This window comes from Anarhichas minor, unplaced genomic scaffold (genome assembly GCF_050575085.1).
Source record: "Anarhichas minor isolate MPS153535 unplaced genomic scaffold, ASM5057508v1 ptg000026l, whole genome shotgun sequence".
Taxonomy (NCBI): Eukaryota; Metazoa; Chordata; class Actinopteri; order Perciformes; family Anarhichadidae; genus Anarhichas; species Anarhichas minor.
The window spans coordinates 18,897,312-18,914,137 of record NW_027466472.1 but is presented as its reverse complement, the minus strand read 5'-3'; the positions used below and the strand labels follow the sequence as shown (position 1 = coordinate 18,914,137).

Here is a 16,826-nt window from a genome sequence, read left to right as displayed (position 1 = left end):
TATACTACATGTTAGGATTAACCCATTTAACAAGATGCTCAGTCAACACCAATTCACTTTATAATAATGTTTATTTCCTGATACATTTTTAAAAATACAGAGTGAATAAAAGCATTTGTTAGCTCATGGTTAAAGTACACACGTACATTTGTGTTAGAAAAAAACATTAAAAAAAGTACCAACTACATAATACAGTTCCACATATAATGCTGTGTACCGGATGTGTTAGTTCCTGGGTCTTATCAACGTTTAATAAAACCTGCCATGATAGTTATCGGAGCCTCAGAGTTTGACAACGACCCCCCACTTATGACATGGACCATCCCACTGGAACATGCATCAACACACCGACAGGCTGACGCCGCGGTCGGTCACCGGATGATCGATGGAATGTGGACGAAACATTCAGTATTTATTGTTTATCAATTTGTAAACAAATAAGTTTTACTTTTTTATAATGCGATTCATAATTGTTTCCTGCAAAAGCAACCCAGCAAAAAGTGAGAAAACCTAATAAAGAAAAGGCCCAAATCAACTCTTTAAATCAACACAAGAAGACGCAGTTTGGAAGATCTCAAGATGTGTCAACACAGTGATAACTGTTGGAGAGGCCGTTAACTGTTGAACAAGTGCCCTCTTGTGGCAAAATGTGCCACATGTCCGAGGAACAGAGTGCAAAGTGGACTTTACTGCAGCAATGTGGTGCGAGTTGAGTGCATCTCTGAACAATCTGCTCCTTGGGATCATTTTAGATTATTAGTAATCTTTATGTGCACTGTGTATTCTGACGGCGTCCAGCAAAAGAGAAACACCACTGTGACATAAAATCTTTGGTATACATTTTTTTTAACATTTAGTAAACATTTGAGATTATTAACTGAGAATCTTGAGAAGATGACAAAGATGTTCATAATTTTGGAATAATATTATGACGCTACAATACAAGCACTGGACATGTTGACAGAATATGTGTAAACATGATGTGAGCATTACATTCACATTACAAAAATAATAATAATTCCTTTTTTTTTTTTTGCTTTGGCACCACTGAAACCGCTCTGTGCAGGGGGAGTTCAATCTAAAGACCACTGAACTCAGCATTTACCGGCTGGGTACATGGCAAACCTCAGAGTTACAGGACAGAGAACTCATATCAAAATACCATTAGCGCCGGGGAGTCGCGATGATCTCGTACCTGCGAGGCAGGTTGGCGAAGCTGCTGTATTCGGGGCTGAGATCCACACTGTCGGGTCCTCCGGGGCAAGAGAAGGTGAAGCGCTGCAGGAGTGACGCCAGGAAGAGGAAGAGCTCCATGCGAGCCAGGGACTCTCCAACACAAGCCCTCTTTCCTGAGAAAGAAACCGGTGAGAATAAGAATACGAGATCAATGGAAGACGATGGCGGCGGACTGGTTTGTTCTCTCGATCACATCAGCGCTCAGAAAAGTGCGGCCATATTCTCTGAGAGTCTTAAAAAAAATTTAAAAAAGGACATTTGCTTAATAATTTACCTGCAGAGAATGGCAGGAAAGCAGGGTTTTGCTTAAAGTTGCCTTTCTGGTCCAGGAAGTGCTGCGGGTTGAAGGACCAAGGGGTCTCCCACTGTTTCTCCTCTTTCAGCACAGAGTGCAACAAGGGGATGATGAACGTAGCCTGTTGAGACGAGACAGTCGTTTTAATATCATCTGGAAAAAACGTCGACAACACTTTATGTGACGACATCGGGATACCTTGGGAATTGTGTAACCCCTGAACGAGATGTCCTGGAGGGCGTAGTGGGGGATGTTCATGGGGACGATATCCATGAGACGCTGGATTTCATGGAGGACTGCGTCCGTAAAGGGGAGGGACTTCTTGTCCTCCATGTAAGGACAACGCTGCCGTCCAATCACAGTGTCGATCTCTTGCTGCATGTTCTCTTCAGAATGAGGGAGACACAGCTATTTAACCGCTGCTGAAACAGTTAAGTCGATTCATTGACTGGCAAATAGAGTGAAGTACAATGAATGGAGAGGAGGTGGAAAATGCTCAGCTTCATCAGCATTACATGCAACCGGTGACGATCTTGTAAAGTAGAGAGATGTGTTTAAACTAAATATTCCATGTAAAAGTAATTAGGCTTGTAGAATCTGCACACTGACTTCTACCTTTTTACACAGGTTTCTGGGACCTACCCTGTATTTTGGGGTACTTGATCAGCACATTCAGTGCAAATCTGAGAGTGGAGCTGGTGGTTTCGGTTCCTGCCAGGTAGAGATTCAGCACCGTTGCCACCAGGTTGTTATTGTGGAACTCGCTTGTGGGAATGTCTTTCTCCTAAAGAAACGAAACAAGAGCCCTTTTTTTTTTTACTGATACAAAACACCTGCTGCAGGATCACAGTTCGAGATGTTCCGATGCACTGGAGGGAGCTCAGCCGTGCACCTAGCGGTCTGAGGTGCTCAGTATTTGCAGAACCATCTGTTGTTAGAGGGACTATGCGCTTTTGCATCAGTGAATACGTAAGTGTAACGAGTCAGCATGCTTAACATGTCCACTTTAAATGAAACAAACTCTCAGTTCACATTTTTCCACTTGATGAACTGAGTCGGATCATACCTGATTGAGTCGAGTGAGGAAGCAGTCGATGTAGTCTCTGGGTGATCCGGGCTCCAGTGTGTCCTGGTGCTGCTGGATCTTTTTGATTATGAACTCCTTCAGCTTTTCAATTCTGGCGAAAACTTTGTGGTGTCGACCCGGCAGCCGCTCCATCAACCGAGGGAAGATATTGTAGAGCTGCGACGGGAGAGAAATCCTATGAATGGCTTGTTTCACAACCAGCCTGCATCTTTCTCTAAAAAAAGACAAACTGAAAATATATAATCACATTTTTGTTTTTTATAAATATTTGAACGCAGTCTAGCTTTTACCGTGGCCAAGAGACTGCAAAAAAATTAAAACACAACCAAACTAAGCAAACATCATCACGACTTTAACATACACAAAACACAGACGTTTCCAGGGCACACTAAAAACTCATCAAAACAAAAAAGGATTCATGGCCAGTAACATCTTAACCATGCAATCAAAATGATGAAAACCGAAATAAGAATAGTTAGGTCCTTTTCCATCAGGTAGGATGTTCCACTGATTTATGGTTTGTACAGAAAAAGCTGATAGCCCAAATCACCTTATAGTACACTCATATAGAGGATATTGTTGAGGGTCTAAAATAATCTGACTGAGCGAGTATACAAAAAGACGCGTAGCTAGGGAGGGGAAACCCCCCCACCCCTTACCTGACCAAAGGGACTGCTGCCGAACCTCAGGGTCTCATTGATTATCTGCAGGAGGGACAGGAAGTGCTGGTCGTCGTAGCTGAAGCGTTGGCCGAACACCAAGCAGCAAATCACGTTGGACACGGTGCAGCTCATGAAGTAGGTGGGATCGAAAGGTGTAGCTGGAGGAAAAAAATAAAAAAATAAAAGTAGAGATGGGGACTTGGTCTTAAGTCTCACACACATGGTGACTTGAGACTTGTGAGCATCTCTGGGTTTGAGAGTCTGGAGAAATGTGTTCATTGATGGTTGCTGTCATTAGTTGGAGACCCAGTGGAATTATACAATATGGTAGAACTCTTAACTGTTTGTCTATATCCATTTTTAGGGGGAAAATAGTTATTTACTGAAAAGGAACGTTTTCATTGTGCGTGTTCCTTTTTCATATTGCATTGCAATAGCCCGTTTAAAGGGATCACATATCAAAGAATGAGTAGATAGAGGAGTGAGGATAACAGTAGCCTGCATGCTATGAATACCTTCGGTATAGCTGCGATATGTTGGAAGCTGAACGATGGCATGCATCGACTTGGACTCGCAAAAGATGACTTGTGAGCTTCTCTGGTGTTCAGAAAACTTTCTGCCTGACTGATAAAAAAAAGCCAGCACCACTTGGACTATTCTGTCCTTCATCTGCTCCATCTTCAGCTTTGCATTTTGGGTTTTTAGTTATGACCCTGTGTTGTGTATGACTGATGAGAAATACACAATCAGAGCAAACATACAAGGCAAAACACATGCATACCTTTGGTGTCATCTATGCGGGCCAACAGGTGTGTGCTCTCCTCCTGGATCCACTCTTCCATCCCCTTGCGTCCCATCCCGAAGTCTCTCAGCGTCATCAGGGTGAAGCGCCGCAACTGCCGCCAGCGCTCTCCGTTGCTGATCGCCAAGCCTTTGAAGATGCAGAAACGGTAGTTGGAAGAACCTCACAATGAGTCAGAAGCTACAAACACAAGCTATAACATATGAAAGAAACTAAAGAATTGTCGCTTCTTACAGCGGACTGAAACCAAACTCAAACTCAAAAAAAAAAAAAAAAAATAGACTCAGAAAAGCCACTGGGAAATTCAGATAAAAACATTAATGTTAGATGTGGATACAAGAGAAGAGAGACTTAAAACTTTGGGCCAGAGGAAACCAGCAACACAAGGATTGCTGCCTGGTGTTAAGGACACAGTATGTTGTACTCAAACATAATTCTATGGTACATATCATGACAAATTCCCCACAGTACCATAGCCACTGGTAACCCTCATTAAGAAAGGAATAGGTCCTCTGCCAGTGAAGTCATCTGCCTGGTCCACCAGTGCCTCCTTCACAGCGTCATACCCCACCAGGACCACAGCGCGCTGAGAGCCCAGGTACACAGTCATCACGGGGCCATAGCTTTTACTGAGCTGGGGAGCAATAAGCATGCATTTGAGTCTTGTACAGACATGCAAGGAACAAATGAAAGTAAACATACCCGGCGCACTGCAGAGAACAAAACAGAAGCCCTGGGACTCCCAATCACAAAACCACATCCATAATATAAAACAACAAACATGTAGATCTGCAAAAGTAGAGGTAAAGCATGAAATATCTCATGATTAAACCGTCCAGAACATCCATCTACCGAGCATCAGTGATATTGGTGACAAGAGGTGCTTGCTGCTGCATATATTATATATATGATTTATCTATTTGATTTTTTTCTTATGTAGCAAAATGGGACTACAAACTGCATTTTGTTGAACAATGACAATAATTAATAATAAAAAGCTCAGCAATGGAAATAAAAGTACGTCATGGGGACAGGACTGTTGCTTCATAACTACTTATGTATAACTCCAGCGAGAATATATGATCACAGACTGGGAAACCAATAAGTTGTCGACTTCTCATTCTCACCTTTAGCATAGTTTTGAACGGAGCTCTCTTGTCCAGCTGGAGCAGGTTTCCTATGATCGGTAGACCGGACGGTCCTGGAGGTAAACAAACGCGTCTACGGCTCCGCAGTCCGAACAGCCAAAGCAAAGCAGTGATGAGCCCCGCTAAAAGCAACGTGACAGACCACTCCATACCGGTGCTACTCTGCCCTCTGCGGTGCACTAAAGGTCTTTAGAGTACAGAAATACATGCAGGTGTCAGAGCTGCTGGTCGGACGGTCAAACTTTAGCCGAGTTTGCGGGCTTGATCTGCGTAAACAGGAAGAGAAACAGAGTTACATGGAGTAACCCCCGTTCTATGAGTGGGTGCACAGCGCTCCCTTTGCTGCTGGTTCGGTCCGGGGCGGATCAGATCAGGGGACTACCAAGAGTGCTGATCTCCATTACTATTAATTAATAAAAGGCAAAGAAATATTTTTTTCTTGTTCTATTTAATCAATTGTTTCAAATATTTTAGTTTTTAAACAGTTTGGTCCTACCATTTTATGACTTGGTATGTTTATGTTTTTTTAAAGAATGAATATTATATTTTAATAATATTATAATATTTTTATGTTCGTAATGGACAAGCACACTCATGGTAAGATATACAGGCACAAATGCACTGGTCAAAATTAGATTTGGGGTTATTTTGCTTCCAGAACATGTCTACTCAGACTAGTGGAAATAAAACATCCAGATACACATTTAGGAGTTTATTTTACTACTTTTGTCTATTTTTGTCAGTAGATTTCTCCAAAACTCACCAAAAGTTACCATTAGATAATGCATAATTTGTACATTTAAATATACGATTTCAGAAAACTTGTAATACAAAAAATGATTTACTCATTATGAGTAATTAACTAGGGAAGTTTCATCGTGATATTTGTTAGTTATGGTTTTTTATCCTATTCACCTGTCGTGCCCTCAAAATGTATGCATTTTACAAAACATATCTTAAAGGCTGGTTTCTCAAATTAGTTTTTTCTGAGCCAGAAATCTCCACTTCAGTAGTTCTTACGTACACCAAACTTTCCAGTTTCATTCCTATTCTGAAGGTTTTTACAGAGGGGTGTGTTCATGTGTCAGTCTTGGCTGATTTACAACACATTATTCTTAAAAACATGGTAAAAAGGATTTTTTTATGGCGGTATTCTCTGATTTATTGCGTGATAAAAAGAGATATCCAAGATTCCCTCTGTAAAAACCTTTGACTCTAAAATGTCAACAAAATGAGACAAGAATTTAGAACCAAGCTTTATCCAATGTTCAAATTTCTAAGGATTTTGTGTTTGAAAATATGTTTTCTCTTTCAAGGAGTGTTTCAATGTTATGACTTTATTTTAAAGGCAGAGCTTTTGGCAAGTTTTTAACAGAGACGATACATTCGATGTCTTCAAGACACAAGTGAGTAAATTACCTCGTTGGTTCTTTCACAGCAGGAAGTGATTCAGTGCCATTTGTATGTATATATATTTGTTTGTATGTACTTTTATAGTAGTAATGTAGCAATACATTTTAATAGCAGTAGAAAGCGTGTTCACAAGTAACACAGGAACAAAGAGGTGATTAAAATACATCAAAGACAACCAAAGCAAAAGACAAGGGGATTCATAATAATGCTGACGGGCCTGCCTGCTACAGCAAACATCTCCTGTACAGCAAACAATAAAGCAACCTATAGCACCCTGAATATGGGGGACTCAGGGTGCTTCAAGCGATGATCGACGGCCCAGGGGGAGCACCTCGTCTCACCGCGGCGTGGCGATGATCTGGTACGTGCGAGGCAGATTGGCAAAGCTGCTGTACTCTGCAACGAGGTTTATACTGTCAGGGCCTCCGGCGCAGGAAAAGGTGAAATTCTGCAGCATCGACACCAGGAAGATGAAAAGCTCCATACGAGCCAGAGACTCTCCAACACAGACTCTCTTCCCTGTGAAGGGACACAATCACAAACATTATTAGAAATATATTACTGCTCGTGAAAGTGAAGGGGCAATGAGCACGATATTTAACACAAAATGTACCCGTTAGTCATGGGCAAACCGCGCTCGCAAGCAAAACTCTTAACGTAAAGCACAGAGCCATACAGGGTTGTTCATGATTTATTAGCTGAAGACCGTGTTTTACCTGCAGCGAAAGGCAGGAATGCAGGATTTTTCTTGAAGTTGTCATTCTGGTCCAGGAAGTGCTGGGGGTTGAAGGACTGGGGAGTCGCCCATTTATTTTCCTCTTTCAGCACAGAGTGCAACATGGGAACGATTATTGTGTCCTATTGAGACAAAGTAAAAAAGTAAGTAAGTCAAATTTATTTATACGGCGCTTTTCACAGACAAAAGTCACAAAGTGCTTAACGGGAGCGATATTTTAAAGATAGACAACATAGATAACACAATGTGAACATACAAGGGCCACTCATTTACACGAACACTAAAACATGAAAACATAAAACGTATTTAAGAAATCACAATAAACAGTGAAATACACAATAAAAACGTATAGATTAAAAGCAGACCTGGAGCATGAATTTTACCCAAACGCCAGTCAACACAGGTATGTATTGAGCTGATTTTTAAACGAATTCACAGAATCAGCAAACCCATTGGTGTGCAAGCCGAGCGTTCCATAGATTTAGTGCTACTGCCTCAAAAGTTCGGTCACCACAGGTGACAGAAAATTGCACGTTTGACCTGAGAGCATGAGCAGGTAAATAAGGGTGAGCTGGTTCAGCCACATATGCAGGAGTCTGACCGTGTGGTGCTCTGTAAGTGAGAGTGAGCATTCTAAAGTGGATCCTGTACGCTACAGGGAGCCAGTGAAGAGATCTGAGTACGGGGTATGTGATAGATGTGAGGGTTAGCATTCTGGATTGTGCATTACAATAATCAATGCGAGAAGAGATAAAGGAATGTATGATCATCTCTAGTTCAGCTGTTGGTATTACAGATCTCAGTTTACTAATTATTTCTTTGGTGGAAAAAACAAGATCTAGACAGCTGCTTCACATAGGGGTCAAACGACATGGATTGGTTACATATTACCCATAGATTAAGCAGGTTAAAGGGGGCAGCAGAGGAGAGTGGACCAATACCCTGAAACAACTTCATCTGGTGCAACAACCAGAACCTCCGTCTCATTAGCATTGAGTTGTAAACTATTTTCTGCCATCCTGTCTTTTAATAGCATTGAGACAGTCTAGGAGCCGAGATAAGCTGAAAGCCTCACTGGGTTTGAAGGAAAGGCGGAGTTGAATATCATCCGCATATAAATGATACGCGACATTATAACTTTATATAATCTGTCCCAAAGGTAACAAATATAAAGAAAGTAAGAAGACAAGACATGATGTTAGTGTAATAATGCCCTTTTTCCCCCTCTCTAATGAATAATATATCTCGGGATCGCCAATACCTTGGGAATTGTGTAACCTCGAAAAGAGATGTCCTGGAGTGCGTAGTGAGGGAGGCCGAAGGGGACAAGGTCCAGAAAGCGCTGCACCTCATGGACAACTGCATCTGTGAAGGGGAGGGACTTCCTGTTCTCCATGCTGGGAGCACAGCCTTGTCCAATCACAGTGTCAATCTCCTTCTGCATTTTCTCTGTACAAAAAAAAACATTTTATGTAGAACAGGTAACGTAAAATGACTGCGTCCTCCATTCGGGGACCTACCCTGTATGTTCGGGTATTTGATCAGCACACTGAGGCCATATCTGATGGTGGAGCTGGTGGTATCCGTTCCTGCCAGGAAGAGGTTGAACACTGTGCAGACCAAGTTTTCATAGTGGAACTCGGTCTTGGGATTGTCCTTTTCCTGAGAGAACAAAGTGTTAAAAGTGCCATTAGATGCGCAACAGTTTAAAAAGACATTTTAAGCAACAGGTGGCAGAAGCCCACTTGGGCATATGCTTTGTTAGAATTGGATCATTTGAATAATCATACAGTTTTATTCCAGAAATTAGATCCATTCTTAGCAGCCATATGTTAAAAGTTATTTTACAGGAGTTTTAAGATGAAAGTCCAGGATGAACGTTATGGTCTCGTGTTCCGAGAACAAAACACGATTTCCCACCTGATTGATTCGGAGGAGAAAGCAGTCAATAAAGTCCCTCGGGGAGCTGGGGTCCAGTGTCTCTTTGTGCTCTTGGATCTTCATCTCGATGAACTCTCTCAACTTCTCAACTTTGGCATAACAAGTGTGCTGGGGGCCGGGCAGACGCTCCATGACCCAGGGAAAGATGTTGTACAACTGTGGGATGATAAAAAAAATGTGTATATAGAAGATCATGTGAAAACCAGACTTTAAAATAATGGACTATCAGCCGCTTACCTGACCGACAGTGCTGTTCAGGAACTTTAAAATATCAGATATGATGCTGAGGAGGTTCAGGAACTTCTTGTCCTCGTACACGAAGCGTTCCCCAAACACCAGGCAGCAGATCACATTGGACACGGTGAGGCTCATCAGGAACGTGGGGTCAAATGGCTTGTCTGGAGGAGAAGAGGAAACCCTAAATGGACTCATCTATTGAAGGAAAATCCACTGAGAAGACGTTTCCACTTCCATGTAAATGTTTTTCTTAGCTGGGGTTGTGCAGCTCACTTTGGACGTTTTAACAACCACCTGTCAACAGTGACCAGGGAGAAAATTTATTTGTTCAACTCGGGTTCTGCCATGTCAGTGTTTTTGAATTGCCTGAAGCATTGAGCTTGAAAGCACAGGGCCTGTGCACACGGCACAAAGTTATCTGGGTGTTTGCAAGATGGCTCCTCTGACACAACCTTTTTCATTTTAGACTCTTCTTCAATCATTAACTTTTATTGATCTATATGAAATGTCGAAACATTCATTGACAGTATTATCTAAATTCACGTAAATATTGACGTTCATGTTGATGTGTAATCCGAGCTTCTCCATTCTTTGTTTGCATGACCGGGCCGGATGCATGCTTTTCATTGCATGTCAGTGCATGTGAGCGTGCAGCAGCAATTGCACTGCACCTTACTGCTTCTTTTTGCACTTCTGGTTAGATGTTAAAACTGCATTTCGTTGTCCTCGTACTTTTACTCTGTGCAATGACAATAAAGTTGAGTCTCATCTCATCATCTTCATCTCAATTACAACTGAAAACGCTGCTCCGTCCAACGGCGTTGTCGAGGAAGCGTAGCACCCAAACACTTCTAGCTCTGCAAACACTTTTGCCATAGTTTGCACTGTCAGCCGCCGGCTCAGCTGTCGCCATGTTGAGAGCCATTGAGAGGCAATCACAAATGCTGTCAATCTCGTACATAGTGTGGTATATTTTCAGGTCTTACACAGTACAGCGAAGACCCCAAGTGTAGTTGTCTTAGATGAAAACCAGATGTGCAGGAGACCAGGGGCAGAAGGGTGGATGTGTAGAATGAGGAGGCCACATATCATTCTCTTGCGTTCCGCCCAGATGTAAACATGACATGTACCCTATATAAAGATGAAGCGAGCGCCCTAGAAGGAGGGACTTTCGGATTCGACTTGAGACCTCCGGACGATCTAGACGTCCGTAATGGCATGTGTTGCTTGTTTGTAATAAACTTTATTATACCAGCAAGAACAGTGTCCACGGAGCATCCTTCCTCATCACTTCAACAGAACTGTCACATGCAAGACACGACAATAGCGCCTTTAAATGCAGTTTAAAATGCTCTAGTTGGAATCTTCAAGCTGTCAGTGAAGCTTCACTGGTTTAGTGGGTTACGTAACACATTCTGTGTTTACTTTGCACAAACCGCCGTCAGACAGAGATAAGGATGAAAGCAGCTGAAGCAAGAGAGATAAACACACTGAGCAATCCAACAAAGCATGGCAGTACACACTCTCTCTTCAGTTGTTGACCAATTTCATGCATTATTCTTTCTGTCGGCTCTGTGTATTTCGTTCAGGCTCCATCTGACGGACATGCATAAGGCATTGTGATTGATAAGGTCACATTTTTGGTCACATTTCTTTTACTGTCCTTTAACATGGGCGTCAGAAACTCTTTGGGACTGAAGCTGTGATCCAGGGCAGCACAAAGTAAACTTAAAGGGAAAATCTGCCACCATTTCTGTGGATGTGCAATCAGCGTTATGTAGCCAATTCAAGCAATTCTTCAGTTTGTGCTATATTGATCAAGAAAGCTGAGTTTGCAGCTGTTTTTTCTGCACCCGGCGACGTAGTTAGAGGCAAAGGACGAACTACAGTTCATTCTGAGGAATGCATTGCTTCAATTGACTACATTTACAAATAAGTGCAATAATCCTGTTTCACATCAACCCTGTGTGAAACGTATGCTCTCAAAACAACAGCTGCAAACACACCTTTGAATGACTCTATGCGGGCCCTCAGGTGTGTGCTCTCCTCCTGGATCCACTCCTCCATCCCCTTGCGTCCCATCCCAAAGTCTCTCAGGGTCGACAGTGTGAAACGTCGCAGTTGGCGCCAGCGCTCCCCGTTGCTCATCCCCAAACCTGAACAAAAAAAAAGAAATGTGTCACTTGTTGACCAACTGGAGCCAGAGACATGCGTGCACGGAAAGCAGTGGAGAAAACCACCGATCCCTTGACAGAGACGACAGATTTGAAGTGTCTCGAAGTTACCGTAGCCCTTGGTCATTTTGATCAGAAACGGCATTGGCCCTCTGCCTGTGAAGTCGTCTGCCTGGTCCACCAGAGCCTCCTTCACCGCGTCATATCCCACCAGAAAAACCACCCGCTGCCAGCCCAGGTAGAGGGTCATCACAGGACCGTGGGTTTCACTTAACTACAAGGAGACAAGATTTTTAGGGTCATAAACGTAAAACATAAACTATTTTTGTGCAAAGGTCAACGAGTTAAATTCAGCATGGCTGACCAAAGTAATGACATCTCAGATTACGGGATAAGGTATTACACAACATCAAATCAATGTAAATGTTGCAGGAAATTCTTACCTTGACAATGCTTTTAAAAGGGACATTTTTGTCCAGTTGCGGCAGGTTTCCTATGAGAGGAAGTGCAAAGGGTCCTGGGGGCAACCGATACTTCCTGCTGTTTCTGACTATAAACGACCACAGCAGAGCTAAGATTAGCCCCGCCAGGATCACTGTTGCAGAAAGGTCCATGATGCTTTTTTCGCCTCGTCTTCTCGACTCTTTGCTGGTCGGCAGATCTCTCTTATACTCTTCTTTCTGAATGGTTGTTTATTTTTAACAGGGAGTTGGCAGGGGTGCTGCATTGGGACACAGGTGAGTCACGTGACTCTGTGTGCTTTAGTGCACCTTCACCTGCTTATTGCTTTTTATTGGCTTGGAGCCAGAGAGAAACAAACAAACATCTGACTTGAATTATACGGGCAATAAGTAATTTTCTTCCTCTCTCGTCCCCCAAATTGATGTTGAAGAAATTGACAAGAAGGAATAAAAGTGTATATGTTTCAAAGTTCATATGAAAACCCAGAAGTGTTAACTTTTGGGGTATACTTGTCATGCTAAAAAAAAAAATTGAAACCAGGAGGCCAACAAGAGGCCAACAAGAGGCCAGCAGTCGTGGCTGGATTAACAGGCTTTTGATCAAAATATTGGTTGAATTAATTTGATGTGAGGAAACAAACAACATCTGCACTGCAGCTCCAGTCAAAATAACATCTGCACTGCAGCTCCAGTCAAAATAAAGCCTGGTGCCTTTTTGCCGTATAATTACACAACACATACAGCAGTCAAACACACCTACATACAAAGTGGCCGAGTGGAAATAGTCATCACTGAAACAGCCTTTTCCTATTTTCAGCCAATAAACTGATAAATTGATCATCACTGGGATTTACCATGCACCCTGCACTCAAATCAAAAATGTAATTTAACATAACATAGGGTATGCTGTGTCTCAGTAAGTCAGGTGAGTGGAGCTTCAGCGCGTTGAACGGTTATGTAACACATTCTACTTAGCATGCCATCAGAAGATGAGAATTTATAGATCCGATTGAGGAATAAATGTGTAAGAGCAAAGCTCCAACTAAGCTTTGGCACTCTTTTGACTGAAAGCCTATTGCTTTATGTATTCGCTGAATATTCAGATCCGCACTTTGTTTAGCTGCTACTCTCTCTTAGCATCTAACTTGTGAGGTCACAGTTTATTTCTCCTGAAGGTGTCTGAGGCGTTGGCTTGTTCCTGTTTGGATGTGGTGAGTTTGATTGGATTTGGTCATTTCGCATCAAATCTGTGAGAATTGCGAGTGGATTTACAACGACAGCTGGAAACACCTTTGAATGTATGTGTTTAATCTTCTCCCAGATCCAATCTCCCATTCCGTTGCATCTATCCCATAATCCTTTTGTGATCCCAAAAACCTGACTGTGTTGTCTGTGGAGAGAAAATGATGTTATACTGTATGAACTTTACAATTGAAAACTCTGACAGGTTCCCTGTGTGAGAAGACATTGTGTCTGTTCTCTGGTTTTAAATAAGAGGAGTCTGGCACTGGTTCCCTCGACAAAATGCCAATAGGATTTTGGATTATTGCAGAAAATAAGCTCTGTAGCAAACAGACGCTCATGATACTTACTTAGTTTATTCAGCAAGATAATCGTCACAAATGAACGCCACTTTTATGATTATCTAGTAAGCTAAAGGCCGACGAGTGTTCTAGTGATGACGTTTTGTAGTCTCGTTGAGACACTTTTTTAAGACGCGTAAAAGCTTCAAAATTCACGGAAGTGCAAAAATGCTGACTCCTTTCCTGGTTTTGGGACTCATTCCTGCAGTGCACTACTTTTTCGACAGTCTCTGGCTTTGTATATGAACAACGTATTCGTATATATTTGACAGGAAGTTGGTATGAATTTCACTGAACTGGACCAAGACTGCAGGGTTCCATATTATAAAACCTTAAACCAGTGTAATTATTAATAGCCAAACTGACAGATTCCCTGAGCGAGGGGACGTCTAGTTGGGTCATTTCTCTAGTTTTATATAAAATAAGATTAGCACTGGTTTACTCGACAAAATGCCGATGGGATTTTTACCATTGGATTTTGGATTATTGCAGAAAATAAGCTTTGTGGCGAACACAAGTTCTTCATACTTACAAGCTATTTCAGCAAAATAATCCTAACAAATGAACTCCACTTTCAGAAGTAAAAAGCTAATGTTATAAGGCTATGAAGGAACTACAGCACAGTCGCATGACTTCACGTCACCACCGCTAAACTAAAAGGCGGACTTGTGTTCTAATGATGATGTTTTGTCGTCTCATTGAGACACTTCTTGGAAACCGCCTCTTTTAAGACACATAAAAGCTTTAAAATTCACGGTTAAGTGCAAAAATGCTGACTCATTTCCAGTTTTGGGACTCGTGCCTGCAGCGTTTATTTCCCTAAATCCTTCTGCACAAGTGTTTCTAATGTAGAAAATAGGATTTATTAAACAGTGCTGCGGTTCCAAGCTCATTATAGCTGATTCATATCGAAGCAAACAACCAACCAGAGATTCCAGTATTCTGTGATGTTAGAACAGCAAGAAGAAGTTAATATCATTAGATGTCTTGAATAGTAGGAACAAATGTGTTTGTTTAGGCCTATCTCGTGATTAATTCATAAGTCAATAACGCACAGCTAAATACATTTAACAGGAAGTGGGTAGGAGCACGACATGTTGTGAGAGGTGTACTGAGGTGTAGCATAGGTTTTGGTTAATTATTTGAAGTGAGAATATATAAGAATCTGAGCACAATATCAACTAGATTTGAATTCATTTTAAAGCTTTAAAGACAGAGGCGCAACACCCACCCGTGCTTTAGTTGTGCAGATTCTCCAACATGAATTTACAAACCCACACAACGTGTTCCTTTCAGGGTTGGGGCAAGCAGGGTAGTTGGCTGTTTGGCCTTGTTGGCAATCATGCAAGTATTGAGCAACAAGGCTTTGCATAACAGGAATCATATGATATACACAAGTGATGTACGTGGTGATCAAAAATGACTTCTAAGCAGAAATATTCATTGTAGGAGGGGAAATATTCTCTTGTATCTGACAAAGGAAGACAACAAGAAGGCTTGCTCCATCTTTCACTCAGTGGTTTGTGAGCAGAATGTTGATCTCAGCACATATCGCCCATCCCGGTGTAAAAACCGAGAGTGGACTCACATACACAAGAAAAAAAAAATGCACGGTCATGGTGACAGCAGGATTTATTTAGAGCTCACCTTTGGAATGCATTTCAGGTTATGAGCAGACGGTGGGTACCGAGAGTGGACTCACATACACAAGAAAAAAAAAATGCACGGTCATGGTGACAGCAGGATTTATTTAGAGCTCACCTTTGGAATGCATTTCAGGTTATGAGCAGACGGTGGGTAATGGGGGTCATTTCTGAAAGCGGGGCAAAAGCAAAGTGCCAATGAAATGGAGAGAATGATGAGGAGAGAATATTCACAGAGGTCAAATTTTAAAAAACAAAACAAAATATACAGTAGAAAATGAACACAGCGATGAGAGACAATGAGCGGAGAAACACAGCCTCACCAACATCTGTCACTAACATCTGTGTGGTGTCTGGAATCATTACTCTGCTCCCTCAGCCGTCCTGTGGCATGGAAAGACTGATACAACACAGACAGTGCTCAAGAGTCAAGGTCATGAATGATTACCTGAGGAGCATGGGCATAAGGCCAGGAAGAACACCTTCATTCATTTATTTGAGGCGTCGATAACAAACGAGTGATTACTTGATGCCCTTGTGTTATAAAATGTAATACCACAAAAGGATTAGAAGAAAGGGTTTCTCAAACAGTCTCTCTCTCTCTCTCTCTCTCTCTCTCTCTCTCTCTCTCTCTCTCTCTCTCTCTCTTTCGTGTCTAAAACTAAAAAGCAAATCCTCCACAGTCAAATGCATCAAAGTCGGAGTCCCCCTCGAAGTCGAAGCTGTTGAAGTGGGGGGAGTCGACGTCCTGGCTGCAGGCATGGAAGGAGCCTCCCGCGGGGAGCTCGGAGAAGCCCCCCGCGCCGTGGGCAATCTCCGAGGCTCTGCTGGCAAGGGGGGAGGACGGGGAGCAGGAGTTGAGGTAGCCCAGGGCGGAGGAGGCCGCCGCCCCTCCCATCAGCAGGCACACCGCCCTCACCGCCCGGGCGTCGCTGCTGTTGCCGTGGCGAAGGCAATCCGACGCGCGGTGAGGGGGGGCCCCGGAGACGCTGCGCAGGGGCCGCCGGGGTCCACCCACTGTAGAAGTAATTTGAAACAATTATGAGCAATATATATTACCGGATATACCGGATACATTTTTTAAAAATTATTATAAAAAACACCAAATTAGTGATTTATCCAGACTTTGTGAGCCATTCCCCTTTAACCTGAGACACTTGGTCCTCAAGGAAGGATGTGCGTGTGGGATCAAGTAGCAGCAAGCTATCTCTTTGGACTCAACATAAACACTAATATCAGCCATTATATATTAGTTCATCAGAAAATAACAAGCCACTTTCCAATAGTGTCTGTATTCATCATATCACATCATTCATCAAAATGATTTCAACCCCCACTCTGCAGTTCTTTGTCAGACAGAGACAGAGAGCTAAGAGCGGCAGGTGAAGAGTGAAAAGCCTTTTAAATA

The 16,826-nt window shown here is 42.5% G+C and overlaps 2 protein-coding genes across 2 annotated transcripts; both read right to left on the bottom strand.

Annotated features, from left to right (window-relative positions):
* Positions 1–52: 52 nt before the first annotated feature.
* LOC142959644 (cytochrome P450 2F3-like) lies at positions 53–5,515 on the bottom strand. Its single transcript, XM_076101021.1, has 9 exons — positions 5,210–5,515; positions 4,554–4,716; positions 4,062–4,211; positions 3,278–3,438; positions 2,598–2,774; positions 2,174–2,315; positions 1,730–1,917; positions 1,511–1,652; positions 53–1,349 (listed from the first exon to the last, which is right to left on the bottom strand). Exons 1-9 carry the CDS (start codon positions 5,378–5,380, stop codon positions 1,165–1,167), a joined length of 1,479 nt encoding a protein of 492 aa, XP_075957136.1. The 5' UTR covers positions 5,381–5,515; the 3' UTR covers positions 53–1,164.
* A 1,380-nt stretch (positions 5,516–6,895) lies between these two features.
* Positions 6,896–12,345, bottom strand: LOC142959645 (cytochrome P450 2G1-like). Its single transcript, XM_076101022.1, has 9 exons — positions 12,175–12,345; positions 11,843–12,005; positions 11,564–11,713; positions 9,558–9,718; positions 9,300–9,476; positions 8,900–9,041; positions 8,641–8,828; positions 7,360–7,501; positions 6,896–7,162 (listed from the first exon to the last, which is right to left on the bottom strand). The coding sequence occupies exons 1-9, from the start codon at positions 12,343–12,345 to the stop codon at positions 6,981–6,983; spliced, it is 1,476 nt and encodes a 491-aa protein (XP_075957137.1). The 3' UTR covers positions 6,896–6,980.
* Positions 12,346–16,826: the final 4,481 nt, after the last annotated feature.